Genomic DNA, 16728 nt, shown 5'->3' with positions numbered 1-16728 from the left:
AATAAATGGAACGAATGAATGATGAAAAAGCCCCCAAATAAGTTCAGTCTCTTTCACCAATGCTGTTACTTCTGTGGTTGTCTTTTTCCTTAAAGTTAGTTGTGGGGTTTCTAAAAATTAGGCACTATCAGAATTTGTTTAAAATTTTTTTCCTCTATAAAAGAAACCTAAAGGTTTTTTTTTAAATTATCATTTTTAAAAGATTTTATTTATTTATTTGACAGAGATCACAAGTAGGCAGAGAGGCAGGCAGAGGGGCAGAGAGGCAGGCGGAGGGGCAGGGAGGCAGGCTCCCTGCTGAGCAGAGAGCCTGATGTGGGGCTCAATCCCAGGACCTTGAGATCATGACCCGAGCCGAAAGCAGAGGCTTAACCCACTGAGACACCCAGGTGCCCCGAAACATAAAGGTTTTAAAGGGAAGTATAGTTTGAAATTTTTCATTTCACTGATTAAAAGATGTTTAGCTTTTTGGAAAAGTGTTCTCTTCTGCACCATGTTTAATGACAAATACGTCTTTCATGTAGTGGTGCTCCTGCCCTGTGGTTTTTCGATACTTGCCACTGAATTTTTATAATCATACATTTTTTTTTTACCCTGCAATTTAAAAAAAAAATGAAATTAAGTCAGGGGTTGGATTCCGGCAGATAGGTTGCAAGTCCCTCTGTTACTCATTTAGGAAAGACCTGAGAAGTAGTTAAGAATAAGGCTCTCCCCAGGGGCACCTGCCTGGCTCCTTCAGAAGAGCATGCAACTTGATCCTCAGGGTCTTGAGTTCAAGCTCCGTGTTGGGTGTTGAGATTACATTAAAAAATAATAAGACCTTATTTTTTTTTTTATTTTTTTTTAAAGATTTTATTTATTAATTTGACAGAGAGAAATCACAAGTAGACGGAGAGGCAGCCAGAGAGAGAGGGAAGCAGGCTCTCCGCTGAGCAGAGAGCCCGATGCGGGACTCGATCCCAGGACCCTGAGATCATGACCTGAGCCGAAGGCAGCGGCTCAACCCACTGAGCCACCCAGGCGCCCAAGACCTTATTTTTTTATATATATATAAAAGATTTTATTTATTTATTGGACAGAGAGATCACAAGTAGGCAGAGAGGCAGGCAGAGAGAGAGGAGGAAGCAGGCTCCCCGCTGAGCAGAGAGCCCGATGCAGGGCTCGATCCCAGCACCCTGGGATCATGACCTGAGCTGAAGGCAGAGGCCTTAACCCACTGAGCCACTCAGGTGCCCCATAATAAGACCTTATTAAAAAAGAAAAAAAAAATGAGGCTCTAACCAAACTAAACTGCTTGGATCTGAAGCCCACCTCTGCCACTTACTTTCTATAATCTTAGGAAAATAACTTAACCTAATCTTAGGGTAGAATGTACAGGTGTTTTCATCTATGAAGTGAGAATAGTATCACCAAACACAGAGTGTAGTTATAAAGATCAAATGAATACCTGTGGGGCGCCTGGGTGGCTCAGTGGGTTAAGCCGCTGCCTTCGGCTCAGGTCATGATCTCAGGGTCCTGGGGTCGAGTCCCGCATCGGGCTCTCTGCTCGGCAGGGAGCCTGCTTCCCTCTCTCTCTCTCTCTCTCTGCCTGCCTCTCCATCTACTTGTGATTTCTCTCTGTCAAATGAATAAATAAAATCTTTAAAAAAAAAAAATGAATACTTGTAAATATTTAAAGCAGTACCTGACACATAATTAGTAGTCAGATATTGTAAAGTGAAAGATCAAAGTTGATGGAATGAACTACACTGAAGATTATACTGAACTTAAATAATAGAAGTTATAAATAGCTGAACTATTAACAGTTTTTGGATATTCAGACTATCCATCGAAATGTAAAGGAAGCTATTCAGCATCCTTCCAGATAACTTTTGTATCACAGTTATCACATGTAAAAAAATTTATTGACTGTAACCCCAAATTAGCTAAGTGGCATATATTTGCAATGAAAGAAATAAATACAAAATATTGTAAGGGAATGATTAAAAAAACAATAAAAATATAATGAAAAGTTTTTAAAAATTTTACCTTTCTACAATGTCAGTGGCAAGCATCCTACTCTGATTACCCCTGCTGTCTTTCTAACTTGTTTTAATGTTCTTAGCCCAGTAATCTAGCTCCACTAAGGCCTGTAATTCATTGATTCTACCACCTTATTGTGTAGTGTCTTAGATCTGAGAGTTGATAATTTTTATCAAGTTAGGGAACATTTTGGCTTATATTTCTTTGGATATCAACCCCCTCTGCCCAAGACTCTGGTTATATGTTAGTTAGGTCATTTGATGTTGTTTCATAGCTCCCTGATAATCCTTTTTAGAATTCTTTTGTTTCTGTAATGTTCATGCGTGCTTCTGTTGTCTTGAACTTGTGACCTTTATAACAATTGGTTTAATGTCATGCTTTACTGAAAACTCTCATTCATGTCATTTCTGGGGCAGTGTGTTGATGGGTTTTTCTCTGGATGATGGGTTGTATTTTCCTTCTTTGCCTGGTTGGTAATTTTTGTTTGGATGCTAGACATTGTGAGTTTTATGTTTTGGGGCCCGAGTTTTTCAAATATCCTTTAAGTATTTCTGGATTTGGCTTTGACATAATTAAGGTGCTTGGAATCAGCCTGATCTTCTTGGGCTTGCTTTTGCGTTTTCCTAGTGGTTCTGGAACAGCATTCAGAGTAGGAGTCCTTTGGGTCCACTGTAGATGCACTGCCTTTCTGAGGACTCTCCCTAATGTGAAAGAGCACTTGTGCCCTGGCTGGTAGGAGCACAAACCGTTTTCAGCCCTTTATGAGACCTGCGGATTGTTCTAATGGACTTTTCCCCAGTCTCTGATAGTTTCCTTAGACACATGTGCAAGTCAGAATTCAGTCAAGGGTTCAAGGGGACTTCTTTGTATATCTCTGTCTGTGCCACAAATTTTTGTCACCTTGTCCTCTCTAAACTCTGGCTCCTAAGTGAAACGCCCAGGCTGTTTGGATTCCCCTGCTTGTGCTGAGGCTTGGAAACTGTCTCTAGGCAGTCCGTTGGGCATCTGTAGGGCTTACCTGTGATGGTTTTCTAGGGAAGTACTGTCTCATGCTGCCCCATGGCGCTCTGGTTGTTGAAGCAGAGAGGGGGAAACCTGGCTGTTGTTACTCCATCAGGGTTGGGAGAAGTCTCTGTCTCTCATCATCTGCATGTCTTTTCTCTCAGTCTTCTGGGCATGAATTCTCCTTTCAGTCGTTGTAATCACTCCCTTGAAGACACTTGAACTCCCTTGCTCCTTTCATTTCACTTGGGAAAAACCACAACCCTGGTTAAATCCTCTCTCCACCTTTCAGTGCCAGTAGCCGTGTGAATGTTTCAGGTGAAAAAGACACTTCTGTGCTATTTTCCCTTCAAATCCATGACCGGAGTCTGTAAGTGAGCCCAGTCACATGACCACAGTCATTTATTCTGATTCCCTAGATACCTGTTTCATATCTTTTCTCTGAAAATTCTAGCACCTCCTCCCGCATCTTCCAAGGCATTTTCCTTTTTTTCTACATCACTGAGAAACTGAAGCAAGCAAAAATGAAGTTTGCCAAGTGGCACTTGGATCATCTCCCTTCCCGCCAGCATCTGCGTGTGTGTACTTCGCCTTCCCCTCTCTCCGCGTGGTCATTTCCTCCACTTGTGCACTGTAGGCCCTTTCCCTTGCCTACCTAGGGCAAATTAAGTTTAAATTCAAATTCTCCAGCAGTTTCCCTCCGTTTCTCCACATCTTCAATAGTATATCCTAGAATGTGCCCATCAGTATAAAAGCATACTGTATTTATCACATCATAAAAAAAATTTTGACTCCCTCTCCCCATATCAACTCCCCTGCCATTTCTGCGGTCTTGGACAACAAAAGTGCCAAGAGTTGTCCGTACTTTTCCGACTTTCCTTTTCTTTTGCTCTCAGTTCCTCTCCAGTCAGGCTTTTGTCCTTAGTGCTCTGTGAAGTGTTTTTCTGTGAGTAATGTGAAGTCTCTGACTTCCAGGCTGCTATTTCAGGAGTCCTCCCACATCATCTTTCAGGAGCACGGGCTGCACTTGATCTCCCCCGTTTCTTGATACTTTATTCCCGTGGTTTCCAGAATACCAGAGCCTTGATTTTTGTGCCACCTCTGTAGTTGCTCCTTCTGTCTCCTTTCTTGGTTCTTACGCTTCTTCCCACCCCTTATTGTTGGATGCCTCAGGCTATGGGCCTGGGTCGTCTTCTCTCTTACGGTCACTGCCTTGGTCCAGTAACAAGTTTGAAAACCCATCTGTACTCCAGTGACTTCTGCATTTTAATTTCCTGACCAGACCTTTCTTTGGATTGTAGATTTGCTTATAAAACTGTATTAAATGTCTTCAAAGGGCCGTTGTGTAGATGTGTCAGACATAGCCCATCTGAAACCAAATGCCAGGGCTTTCCTGCTGAGCCTGTTCCGTGTGCAGTGTTTTCCATCCCAGTTGACGGCAAGTACCGTACTTCTTGGACATGTCCAATGACAACTCAGACAATTCAGTAACGAGTTTGATGTCCTTGACCGCAGGGAAGATGATCCCTGGGTTGAGGGAGTACAGTGCCCGACCACCGGTGGAGAGAGTACCCTTCCTGAAGGACGTGGGGCAAGGGCAGTTTCGTGGGCTGTTAGAAGAGGCAGTAGAGAAACAGGGCCTAACTGGTTAGGACATTGGAGATTCTTTACGAAGCAAGTAGGCGCCCTTCTCAAGGGTAAAATAAGATAGCTAAAGCCAAGTTGGGGGATTGTGATTGCTGTTAGGGTTCCTTGGTAGTGAGGTTTTCCCCACAAAAGCGCAGGCCGACTTAGGTTTGGATTTGTGACATGGGCTGGGCTCCTGGAGTGGACTTCATTTTGTGGGTCTTGATACATCGGGCAGAAGTCCTGCTTTACTCTGTTTTCTCATCCCACGTGCATACTGTTGGGAAGTCCTCTATAGTGCCACCTTTCAAACTGAAAATGTAACTACTGCTGCCCACTTCTGTAGCTGCTGTACTGGTCCAAGTCACTGTCGGTCTCACCTTGCCTCCTCAACTTACACTCAGCTTTAGCTCTTGCCTCTTATGATGTATTTCTTTTTTTTTTTTTCTTTTTTAATTTATTCGACAGAGATCACAAGTAGGCAGAGAGGCGGGCAGAGCGAGAGCGAGAGAGAGAGAGAGAGAGAGAGAGGGAGGAGGAAGCAGGCTCCCCACTGAGCAGAGAGCCCGATGCAGGGCTCGATCCCAGGATGCTAGGATCATGACCGGAGCCGAAGGCAGAGGCTTTAACCCACTGAGCCACCCAGGCGCCCCTATGATGTATTTCTAACATTGCAATCAGGAAAGTTTTTAAGTGTAAATCAGTCATGTCACTGCTTGCTCAGAATCTTCTCATTGTTCCTCATCTCACTTATAATAGAAACCACAGTCTGTCTGTTTCTCTGTATTTATTTATTTGAAGATTTTATTTATTTATTTCATAGAGAGTAGGCAGAGAGGCAGGCAGAGAGAGAGGAAGGGAAGCAGGCTCCCCGCTGAGCAGAGAGCCCGATGCGGGGCTCGATCCCAGGACCCTGGGATCATGACCTGAGTTGAAGGCAGAGGCTTTAGCCCACTCAGCCACCCAGGCACCCCGAAGCCACAGTCTTTATGATGGTCTTCAGGACCCTGCAAGATCCAGACCTCTTTTGCTTCTGTGACTTCCTCTCCTCTCACATCTCCTCTCACATCTCCTCTGCTCTACCTTGAATACATCAAGCATGTTTCTACCTTGGGGTCTTCCCCGTGGATTCTCCCTCTGCCTAGTATACTCCACCCCCAGATATCCGTTGTGGCCAGCTCCCCACTGGCCTCCCCAGAGCCCCTTTGTGTATTTGAGAAGAAGAAAGCCTGTGAGGGCAGTAGTTAGGCTGAAAGGAGTGAACGAGTTGGAAAGGAGTATGGCAGATATTGAAATCTTGGTGAAAAAGAGCCAATGGGTGAGATAATCCTAGATATACCAGCAGTTGGTGAGTTCAGCCTACTATAAATCTGAGTAATAAAGAGAAAAAGCAAAAGAGACTTTGTAGCAAATTAGAGGAGATGAGGTGGCCTTCAGTTATCCAGTGGAAACGTTCATAAATCAAGGTTCATAATTTGAAGTTCCTTCACATATTGTTAATGCCTGCTTTTTTGTAGGTAGAGATTTGGTCTGCTGCTGCTTACTTAATGATGTAATGATAGGCTCTTCAGTTTAACAGAGAAATTGCTTGAAAGAATTGTTTGAGCATCATTTTTTTATTATAAAAGATGAATAGAAAACATTCAGTTATTGAATTCCTCCTTTAATTCAGTGTTAGAGGAAAATGTTTCTGATGTTAGTCTTGTGTGTTCCATCAAACAGAAGAATCAAATGTGTTTCCAGTTATTTTGCAAGAGCTAATAGATTCCAGAGTCTAAGCAGTATTTAATTTTCCTAAAACACCTGTTTATTCCAGTCCTCTGTATCTTTTAGACTTTTTAATTGCAAGATTTATACTATGTTTAATTTTATGAATTGCCAAAAATGCTAAGAGAAATAGACTTAGTTGGCATTATAAAGTATCCTCTAATTAAGGGGATATATAATGATTCTCCATGTCATAGTCAAGAAAACTTTCTCTGGTTCTTTCAAATTTGTTTATTTGCATGCTCCTCCTTCAGAAGGAACAGTAGGAAAAGTGAAGTCAGTCATAAGGTTAGTACACAACTTTTATGCCATGGAATTACAAATCTGACTCTGAATTTCTCCATAGCCAACACTTAAGGGCAAAGTTCCCTGCATGATTCACTAAAGTCTATAAGGTAAAAAACCAACTAGTTGTTCATGGGAAAAGTGCAGCTAATCCCAGTACAAAATTTTGAGTGAATATCACTCGTAGGTGCTTATAATAAGAATGTTGTCATTAGAGTAGGTACCTGGGGCAAGACAGTACAGTAACTCTTAGGATCATCAGTGTTCTAGGATATAGGATGTGAGCACGATCTGGCTGTGACATCTGTCACCTCACTGATCAGCACAGTTGATGTGGCTGATCTGGCTGACTAGGCGGGTGTTCCCTCTTTCCCTCACCAGTCCATGTGTGTCCCTCCCGAAGCTGCACGCTTGGTTGAAGTGGATGACTGTCCCCAGTAGTGGAGGGCCGTTCTCTGGTCAAGGGCATATGAGTGGCTACACTCCCCTGCTAGAACCTCCAGACAAGCTCTCAGGGTCCGTTTGCAGGAGAGCGTCGGGTGGTCAGGTTTGCAAAGACTCCAGATACATTCAAACACAGCCCTGCATGGGACCGTGTGCCTTTCTTAAGTTTAAGAGAAAACAAAGTGTTTGTTTCTCTTTGCTTTCACAAGAGTTTGTCAGTCAGTGGTTCTTTTTTTTTTTTTTTTTTTTTTTTTAAGATTTTATTTATTTGACAGGCAGAGATCGCAAGTAGGCAGAGAGACAGGCAGAGAGAGAGGAAGGGAAGCAGGCTCCCCACTGAGCAGGGAGCCCGATGTAGGGCTCGATCCCAGGACCCTGGGATCATGACCTGAGCCGAAGGCAGAGGCTTTAACCCGCTGAGCCACCTAGGTGCCCCTGCAGTCAGTGGTTCTTAACCTGTTTTTGGACATAAACCTGATATTTTTATGTAGCTTTATCATGAGTTTGCTGAATATGCTGATTCTGAACTCAAAGAGATTTGATCCAAGAGGTCTGAGTTAAGTTTTAGAAACTTATATGTGAAACTGCCACCCTAGGTGATTCTGATGTATGTTCTTGTTAGACCACATGATTCAGAGACCTCTACTGGGTTATAATTTTAGGGAGTTTGTAGATTCCAGGTAGTCCGTCTAGAACCTTATCTGATACAAGTCAACAGCATCTTTAAGAACGTTACATTAAAAAAAAAAATTACATCTAGTAAAAATGATAATGAGTTCCATCCACATGTGTGTTTGAAAGTTTTTCTTTGAATGTTAGGAAATGACTGACTTGTGTGGAAATTTATTGATGAAAGCAAGTCATGTGGCCACAGTGGTAATAACTGAACACGAATGGGCGCTCGCTCTCTCTCTTCTAGTAATGTAATGAATTGAGGGCCTTTTTTTTTTTTTTAAACAGATTTTATTTATTTATTTGACAGAGAGATCAAAGTAGGCAGAGAGAGAGAGAGGAAGCAGGCTCCCCGAGGAACAGAGAGCCCGATGCGGAGCTCGATCCCAGGACCCTGAGATCGTGACCTGAGCCGGAGGCAGAGGCTTAACCCACTGAGCCACCCAGGCGCCCCAAGGACCTTTTTCTTAATGTCCAATCACTTCACATTTGTGGGATAAACGATGTGTGATTATGAAGTATCATTCTTTTAATATGCCACTTGTTTAATTAGCTGACATTTATTTAAGATTTTTGCACCCATGTCCTTGTTGAATTTGTCTTGAGTTTCCATTTCATAGGCTCTTCTCTCCAGTTTGGTGTCAGGGTTTTGTTAGTATTTAAAAAGGGGATGGGGGGCGCCTGGGTGGCTCAGTGGGTTAAGCCGCTGCCTTCGGCTCGGGTCATGATCTCAGGGTCCTGGGATCGAGTCCCGTATCAGGCTCTCTGCTCAGCAGGGAGCCTGCTTCCCTCTCTCTCTCTGCCTGCCTCTCCGACTACTTGTGGTTTCTCTCTGTCAAATAAATAAATAAAATCTTTAAAAAAAAAAAAAATAAAAAAATAAAAAGGGGATGGGTATTTTTCGTGTGTGTGTGTGTGTGTGTGTTTTGTTGTTGTTTTTCTCAGTTTTTAGAATTTATATAGATTCTCAGTGTACTTTTTGTGGGGAATTTAGGGCAAGTATAAAATTAGAAGAGACAGTCTCCATATACAAGACCATCCTCACTTCAGATACAAGCTACAAGTTTGGAGGGTTCCCAAAACCACCCCGAGGCTCAATAACTCATTAGAAAGATTCCTACATCTTACAGATTCATAGATCATGGTATGGCTTCTAATGGAGCAAGGATATAGATTCAGATTTGCCAAAGAGAGAGACATACTGGGCAGAGTGTAGGAGGGTTCCAAGCACAGAGCTTTCCCCGTCCTCACCCCTGTAGTCAGATCACATATCTCTCTTGGCCTTACTGTGTGACCATGTGTATGGGGTACTGCTAGCCAGAAAAGCTCATCCAGCCTTTAGTATCAAGTTTATTTTAGATTTTTATTTTTAAGGAATCTCTACACCCACCATGGGGCTCAAAATCACCACTCTTGAGTTCCAGAGTTGCATTCCAGCTACTGATCTAGCCAAAATTTTCCAGTTTTGTTTGTTTGTTTGTTTCAAGATTTTGTTTCTTTATTTGCGAGAGCGAGCGAGCAAGAGAGAGAGAGAGAGAGAGAGAGAGTGCGCAGCGCGCACCAGAGCTAGCACACAAGCAGGGGAAGTGGCAGGCAAAGAGAGAAGCAGGCTCCTCCCCGCTTAGCAAGGAGCCTGATGCAGACTCTGTCCTAGGACCCTGGGATTATGACCTGCACCCAGGACAGATGCTTAACTGACTGAGGCACCCAGACATCCCTTTCTGGAGTTTTTACTGGGGCTTCTTTATGTAGGTGTGACTGATGGATTGCTTGTGGATAATCTCAGTCTCCATTTTGGTTAACCCAAAACCACCTCCCAAAGTTATAGTGGTGTTTCTGGGTTGGTGAGCCCCAATCCTAAGGACTCTATGGATATGGCTAGTTCCCTCCCTAAATCACGTTTGTTAGATTATCTAGTTTGACCCAAGGTTACCGGGCAAACAACAACTCTTATCAGTCGCACACTCTGAGACCCCAGAGATTACCTACCAGAAGTCAAGGACAAAGACCAGGCCTTCTCCTTGGGCATGGCCAAATTCTTTATATGTTCGCACAATTAATTTTTTTTTATGGTGCCTTCCTGTGATTTCTTGAAATCAGATTAGTTTACAGGGATTCCATTATGGAAAACCGATTGTTTTAAATTTCAAACCTTGCATTTCTCTAGTTAACTCTTAAAAGACAAAAATAACAGACACTTTTGATATAACTGGATTTAAATTAAACTACTCTTTGTCTTTTTTTTTTTTTTTTTTTAAAGAATAAAGGTTCACTTCAATTTGAAGACAAATGGGATTTCATGCGCCCGATTGTTTTGAAGCTTTTACGCCAGGAATCTGTTACAAAACAGCAGTGGTTTGATCTGTTTTCGTAAGTAATCCATTAACTCTTAACTTTTTGATAATATAAAGGAAATTTTGGTGATGCATTTCTATATCCAAATGGAATGCTCACTTTAGACTGGACGGTTTACCTGTTTACAGTTGTTATTACTCTAAGTCCTCTTCTGTAGTCCGTGATTTGCTGGGGATGGGGGTGGTACGCCGTCATACATCGCTGTGGCTGACTACAGCAAAAACATACAGCACAAAAGTAGCAAAAAGGAAAGGCACATCGGATAAAGACTGGGGGAAAACAGGCACGGGCTTCCCAGAGTACTTATAGAATCGTACAGAACCCTGTCTCTCCAGCAATGGGATTGGCACCCAGTATGATACGTTGTCTACCTGAGAAGCTCTCGCAGACTCAGTAATCAGAGTTTTTATTGGGGACTGGTCACATAGGTAGCCTCTGCTTGGCATGTACCCAAATTCCAGATTCTCAGAAAGATCAGGTGTTCAGTGTAAACCATATAGCTTGTACATTTAAGGCATGATCAGGAAAAGTTTTTTATCAGGGTAGGATACTGTTGACCATTTCACTCATACAGTGGGGCAAGGCAAGACCAATCGGTAGTACTCATCTAAGTAAGGTCTTTTAGAGGTCCTAGATTTAGCTAGTAAAAATAAATCCCACCAACCATGAAGTTTATTTTAGGAAAAGAAAATAAACTTTTCTCCCTTCCTTCCTTTCTTTCTTTCTGATTTTATTTATTCATTTAGGAGAGAGAGCACAAACGGGGAGAGGCTGAGGGAACCAGAGAAGCTGACTCCCCACTGAGCTGGGAACCTGACATGAGGACTCGATCCCAGGACTCTGGGGTCATAACCTGAGCTGCAGGCAGATGCTTAGCCATCTGAGCCACCCAGGCACCCCTCTCCCTTACTTTCTATAGGAATCTTTATTTACATGGTCTGAGGCATCAATTCAGGCACAGCATAACTCTGGCTCCTAAGCTGAAGCACACCCAAAAGCTTTCCAGGGTTAAAGCAGTGTCATGATGCTCAGAGCACATCCATGAAGAAGTATAATCTCAGAGGGCATGTGTGGTACCTCAGAAACAAAAAGTTTACAGTTGTTAGGGTGCTGCAGGTGAGCCAGGTCAGGTTGGTCAGGTAGTACACGGTCACAGGGCTCCCAGTTTCCCTCCTCCCATAGGACCGTTCGCTCTAGAGTTCTTGTTCCTTTTCTGTTCATTCAGTTCAGCCTTTGTTTTCAGATGAACTGCCTGAAGGAAGTTAGTTCTAAATGGTTTCATTTATTCCATGACACTTGTTGATTCGCCTCACTAGTGCGGGTGCTGTTTATTTAGAAGGGCTCTGTGTAGAAAGTGTAGGAGTTGGGCTGTTCCCTGCTGTCTCCAAGCGCTGTCAGGCTTGATTTCAGAGTACTCACAGCAGCATGGAAAGCCAGTGGTGGGAGTTTTCCTTCAGGAAGACAGCAAAACCTTGAAGAATAATTCTGAAGAACAAAAATCTTTAATGTCTTCCTCCTCCCCTGTGCCTTCTCAGGTGCTGTGTTTTGTTTTTTCTTTCTTATAAAACCAGTGTGTCCCATTCAGTAATGAAAACTTTTCAGTTTTTTTCCCTCAGACATGTGGACTGGCAAGAGGAGCAAACGCATATTTACAGAAAATGTTTAAAATAATATACTTCCCTTAACTAGGAAGATGTATTGTGTATTGGTCTGAATGAAGTGTCAGATGTTCAGAAATTTTTAAAGTAGGTTTGTGTCCCCTCCCGCACCTTTTGTTCTGATTATTTATCTAGTGAGCAGCCTAGAAAAGGTCCACTCCTTTCTGGAGACAGCTGGGTTTAACACCCAAGTTGCTTATTAAGGTGTATGCACAGGGATGATGAGGCAAAGGTGAACAGAACATGGGTCACTCACAGTGAGACCTGAGAGGACGTCCTTACAGAGAGGACATCAGGAGGGGTGGGTCACTGCCTCCCCCTGGTAGCTTTCGGCAGTCATCACAGGTTAGGAGTACTGCTAGTGTCTGTATCCAATAACTAGAGCCGGTCAGCGGCTTGACTTCAGATCGCGTCATCAGAGATCACGCCCTTTTCTGGAGGCATCTGGAAGTAATGCAGGTGGTCCAGCCAGAATCCAGGATATTTGCAGTTGACAGCTTCACAAAGGCTGCTGAAACCTGCAGCGCCTTCAGGTCCAAGTCCTGTTCACTGAGCATATGCTTGCTTGAGTTCAGCACAGCTTATGTTGAGCTGGAAACAGCCAGTAACAGACAGTATCAGGTTTCAGCTCAGAGTCAGATCCAGGCAAATAAGATTTGTGAATTCAGGAGTTTAAAAAAGAGAGCAACTTTTCTTCTGCAGCCAGAAAGCTGAGATGGCTGCAGACATTCGTGTTCCAAGTCCAAGTGACAAGCAAGACTTATCTAAGCCCTTTTTATCTTATCAGTCTTAAGAGTCCAGATTGATTCGCTCAAGAACATGCACATCAGGCTGGAAGATCATCAGCCTCTAGGGGTCAGATACCTGATTTCACAGGAACTCAGTGGCAACTAAGAACTGCTTTTTAAAACTCCAGAAGTGTATTTCTGTCTAAAGATTTCCTTTGTTTCTATGTTGTCTCCCTTTTTTTCAGACATACCAGTAGGTAAAAATAATGCCTTTACAGAAACATTTTCTGTTCCAATATTCAAACACTTTAAATTCCAATCCCCTTACCAGCAGCTTAAAGCATGGAAGTTGTGTCTGCTAGTTTTGGGGGGGCGGGGGGGACAACCTTTGCTGCTAGGTACAATCCTGGTAGGATTTATGAAAGTACGAGCATATAACATTTTACATCTTTTTTGATCATACATCCAGATGCCAAAGGCACAAAATACAGAACCATCTTTTAAACCCATTCTAGATTTATTCAAATCCCTAACAGCATTGACAACATTATGCTAGAGTTGCTGGGAGATCCTGGCTGGTATGCAAGGAGCCTGGAAGAATTGCTTCAGTAGCAATTGGCCTGAAGAAACAGCTGGAGCGATTTCCTTTCCCTGCAGGCACTCCACCCCCAGCATTTTCTCCCCTGGTTTATCTAAAGCTTTCTCTAGGATCTGACTTAACTCTTATTTCCTCATGGCTGCGGGCAGGGGTGGTGGAGAATAATGCCAGCATTTGACATTTTTGGTTCACTCGTAGCTTAACTTTGGGCCTTTTCTCTTCCCAGTTGGAGGCAAGAGCAAAACCAGAGGTGTTAGCCAGGCTGTGCTTTTTCTCCTGTCACTCGTCAGTCAGCATGGCTGAAAGTCAGTCAGCATGGCTGAAAGCAGCGGGGGATTGAGCGCGCCCACTCTCTGGGGATTAGAGCTATTGTTTTCTGCTTTCCTAGGTAACTCTTCTCTCTTAAAACACATGCACTCAGCTCCTGTTTTGTAGCATGGATGACTTTCTAGCCACCCAAACAGCAAGGGTTCATTGTCCAGTCACTTTATCACTTCGTACCCTTACCATGTTTCAGTGAGTCCCAGCTGTCCTAGTGGTCAGTCTCATGACCACCTCGAGGTTCAGTGATTGCTGGGAATACTCACAGGACTCAGACATAGTTGTATTCATGGCTGTGATTTATTACAGTAAAATGCAACAAAGGTGTAGGTGGCAAATTCAGGGGAAACCAGGTGCATGTTTCCAAGCGTCCTCTCCCATTGGAGTTACACAGGAGACACTTAGTTCTCTAGCAGCTGATGGTGACAGCACAGGTGGTGAAAGTCTTTTTCTACAGGGAAGCACATTAAAGACAAGTGTTCAGGTTTTAACTCAGCTGTTGCATAGATACCTCTGCCTGACATGAAGTGAAGTCCCAGACTCCTAGATGACAAGCAGGAGTTCAATATAAATCAGCTTGTTTACCTAAACATTTAGGGCCAATGAGCGATTCTCAGCAGGAAACGGTGAGAACCTTTGCAGAATCCAAATTCCCAGATACCAGTCAAGGGCCAGCCTTACAAGCACATCTTCCTGAGGTTAGCCTTCGCAGACCTGCTCTAACTTTTCTGTGTATGCTTTAGTGGAATTCTATGTCAGGACTTATAGATATGTGATTGAATAATCCATACACATTAAGCTGTTCTCATTTTTTCTCATTATTGCATGATAAAAATATAATTTCCTAAATAGTATTACATAATATTAACTTATATGCATGATTCTATCTTTTGAAAAATTAAAGTTCAGTAAACAGCTAAGCCCTTTTAGAAATACATAGCATTCATGTATACTATTTTTCTTAAATTATTTGATTAAACTATTTTATGAATAACCTGTTGACTGTGGTGGGGTTTTGTTTTGTTTCTGTCAATTTGTGTTGATTATGTCATTTATCATCTAGAATGATGCTTGTTTTCTGTGCACTCCTGACTGGGGGAAGTGTAGTATGATGGTATTCCCTGCTTATGGTGCATTTCTAAGCAGAAATGATGAAGTCCCAGAACCTAAGTCAGGTTCCGTGGGGTGAGGAGGTTCGGAGCTGACGACTAAAGAAAGAATTCTTAAGATGTCGTTGGTGCAAAAGGTGATTTATTAGAGCACGGGGACAGGGCCCGTGGGCAGGCAGAGATGCGGCTGCCCCGGGTTGTGAGGGGTGGTTGGTTATATACACAGGAGTTGGGTAGGTGAGGACAAAGGGGTGTCCAGAAGGGCTATTGGGGCAAAGAATACTATCAGGATATTGAAGGCTTAGTTGCTATCAAGTAAGACAATTGGAAGTCTGGTGGAATGTTACATTCCTGCTATCAAGCATCCTTGTTAATGAGATTTAGGTTTAGAAGAAATTTAACTTTATTTACTTTTCCTTCTACCTCCGCCTCCTTCCGTTTTTCATGGAGGGAAGGGTGACATTAGGGCTTGAGGAACTGAGTTCTGTGTCCCTGGAAATTGGGCTATTGATAAGGTAACTTCTTTGTTGTAATCTCAAGGACATTTGCAAACCAAGGGAGACTCCTGTCTTGCAGGATTGTGATCTCAGCAAGTTAACTATTTATCGCTTTATGGCAGTCAGGGGTGCCTGAGGAATGCTACACATATGGAGGGGAGCGGGTGAAGGGGGGGTGCGAGGCGCCAGCTTTTGCTTTGTCCTCAGCCAGCCTCCTGCTCCCTCATCAGAAATAGTCAGTACCTTTGTATTTGCTCTAGTTATTGGTCTCATCACATCATTTTTTTTTTAAGATTTTATTTATTTATTTATTTGACAGGCAGAGATCACAAGGAGGCAGAGAGGCAGGCAGAGAGAGAGAGAGAGGGAAGCAGGCTCCCTGCTGAGCAGAGAGCCCGATGTGGGACTCGATCCCTGGACCCCGAGACTATGACCTGAGCTGAAGGCAGCGGCTTAACCCACTGAGCCACGCAGGCGCCCTCATCACATCATTTTTAAAAATCCTTGATCTCCTTGCAGTTATCCAAGGCAGCTCAATATGTAGTCCTTTTGGGTTAAAGGATTCTTGGGTATCTTAACATGGTATAACCCAAATTGCAAGACCTACGTTAATTAAACCCTTTGAGTTTTAGGGCTGCTTGGGTGGCTTAGTTGGCTGGCTGAGTGTTCAACTCTTGGTTTTCGTTCAGGTCATGATCTCATGGTTGTGAGATTGAGCCCATATTGGGCTCTGTGCTTAGTGGGGAGTCTGCATCCCCCCTCTCCCTCTCCCTTTGCCCCGCCCCATGCACACACTCTCTAAAATAAATCTTTAAAAAATACATTGTAAGAAAAACCCTTCAAATATTAGCTGTTTGATTATGTAAATTAATATTTGGGTTGCTTATATCTTTCTAAATTTGAAGTACTAAAATATTGTTATTAAACTCCATTGACTATTTGCTGCTTCTTTTTTTTAAAAAAATTTATTTATTTATTTGTCAGAGATCACAAGTAGGCAGAGAGGCAGACAGAGAGAGAGAGGGGGAAGCAGGCTCCCTACTGAGCAGAGAGCCCAACATGGGGCTCAGTCCCAGGACCCTGGGATCATGACCTGAGCTGAAGGCAGAGGCTTTAACCCACTGAGCCACCCAGGTGCCCGTATTTGCTTCTTTTTTATCTGAGATCCTTATTTCTCAATAAAAGTGCGTTGGCATTTTAGGTGGTTGTAAAAGATTGTCTAGCATATTGTGGGATGTTTATCACCTCTGGCCTTCACCCTCAGACACTCTAGTAGTGGACACTCCCTGTGCACCCCCACCCCTCATTAGTGAAATTAACAAACAAAAGCTCTGGTACCTTTCCAAGCGAGCTTCTGTGGGGATGGTATGTCCCTCAGTTGAGAACTATTCCTCTAGATCCATATTTGGTTTGACTCTGGTTAGTGAAATTGAAGCCAGAATTAAATCACAAATTATTTTCAACTTGTGAGACCTTATTTTTATTTTTATTTTATTTGTTTATGTATTTATTTTAAGTAGGCTCACTCCCAGTCTGGAGCCTACCATGGGGCTTGAACTCACAATGTGTGATCAAGACCTGAGCTGAGATCACAAGTTGGACATTTAACTGACTGAGCCACCCAGCCACCCAAGACCTTATTTT

General features: G+C 43.1%; 1 protein-coding gene across 1 annotated transcript in view; it reads left to right on the top strand.

The window, feature by feature from the left end:
* CUL5 (cullin 5) overlaps window positions 1-16728 on the top strand; it is a 91411-nt gene that overhangs the window by 12482 nt on the left and 62201 nt on the right. Inside the window, exon 2 of the mRNA XM_059418139.1 lies at window positions 10079-10188. Within this exon, the coding sequence (XP_059274122.1) occupies window positions 10079-10188 (110 nt within the window). The remainder of the gene's footprint in view (window positions 1-10078; window positions 10189-16728) is intronic.

Source organism: Mustela nigripes, chromosome 1 (genome assembly GCF_022355385.1).
Source record: "Mustela nigripes isolate SB6536 chromosome 1, MUSNIG.SB6536, whole genome shotgun sequence".
NCBI classification, from domain to species: Eukaryota; Metazoa; Chordata; class Mammalia; order Carnivora; family Mustelidae; genus Mustela; species Mustela nigripes.
Note: the sequence above shows the minus strand (reverse complement) of the source record. Positions and strands in the feature narration are given on the sequence as shown.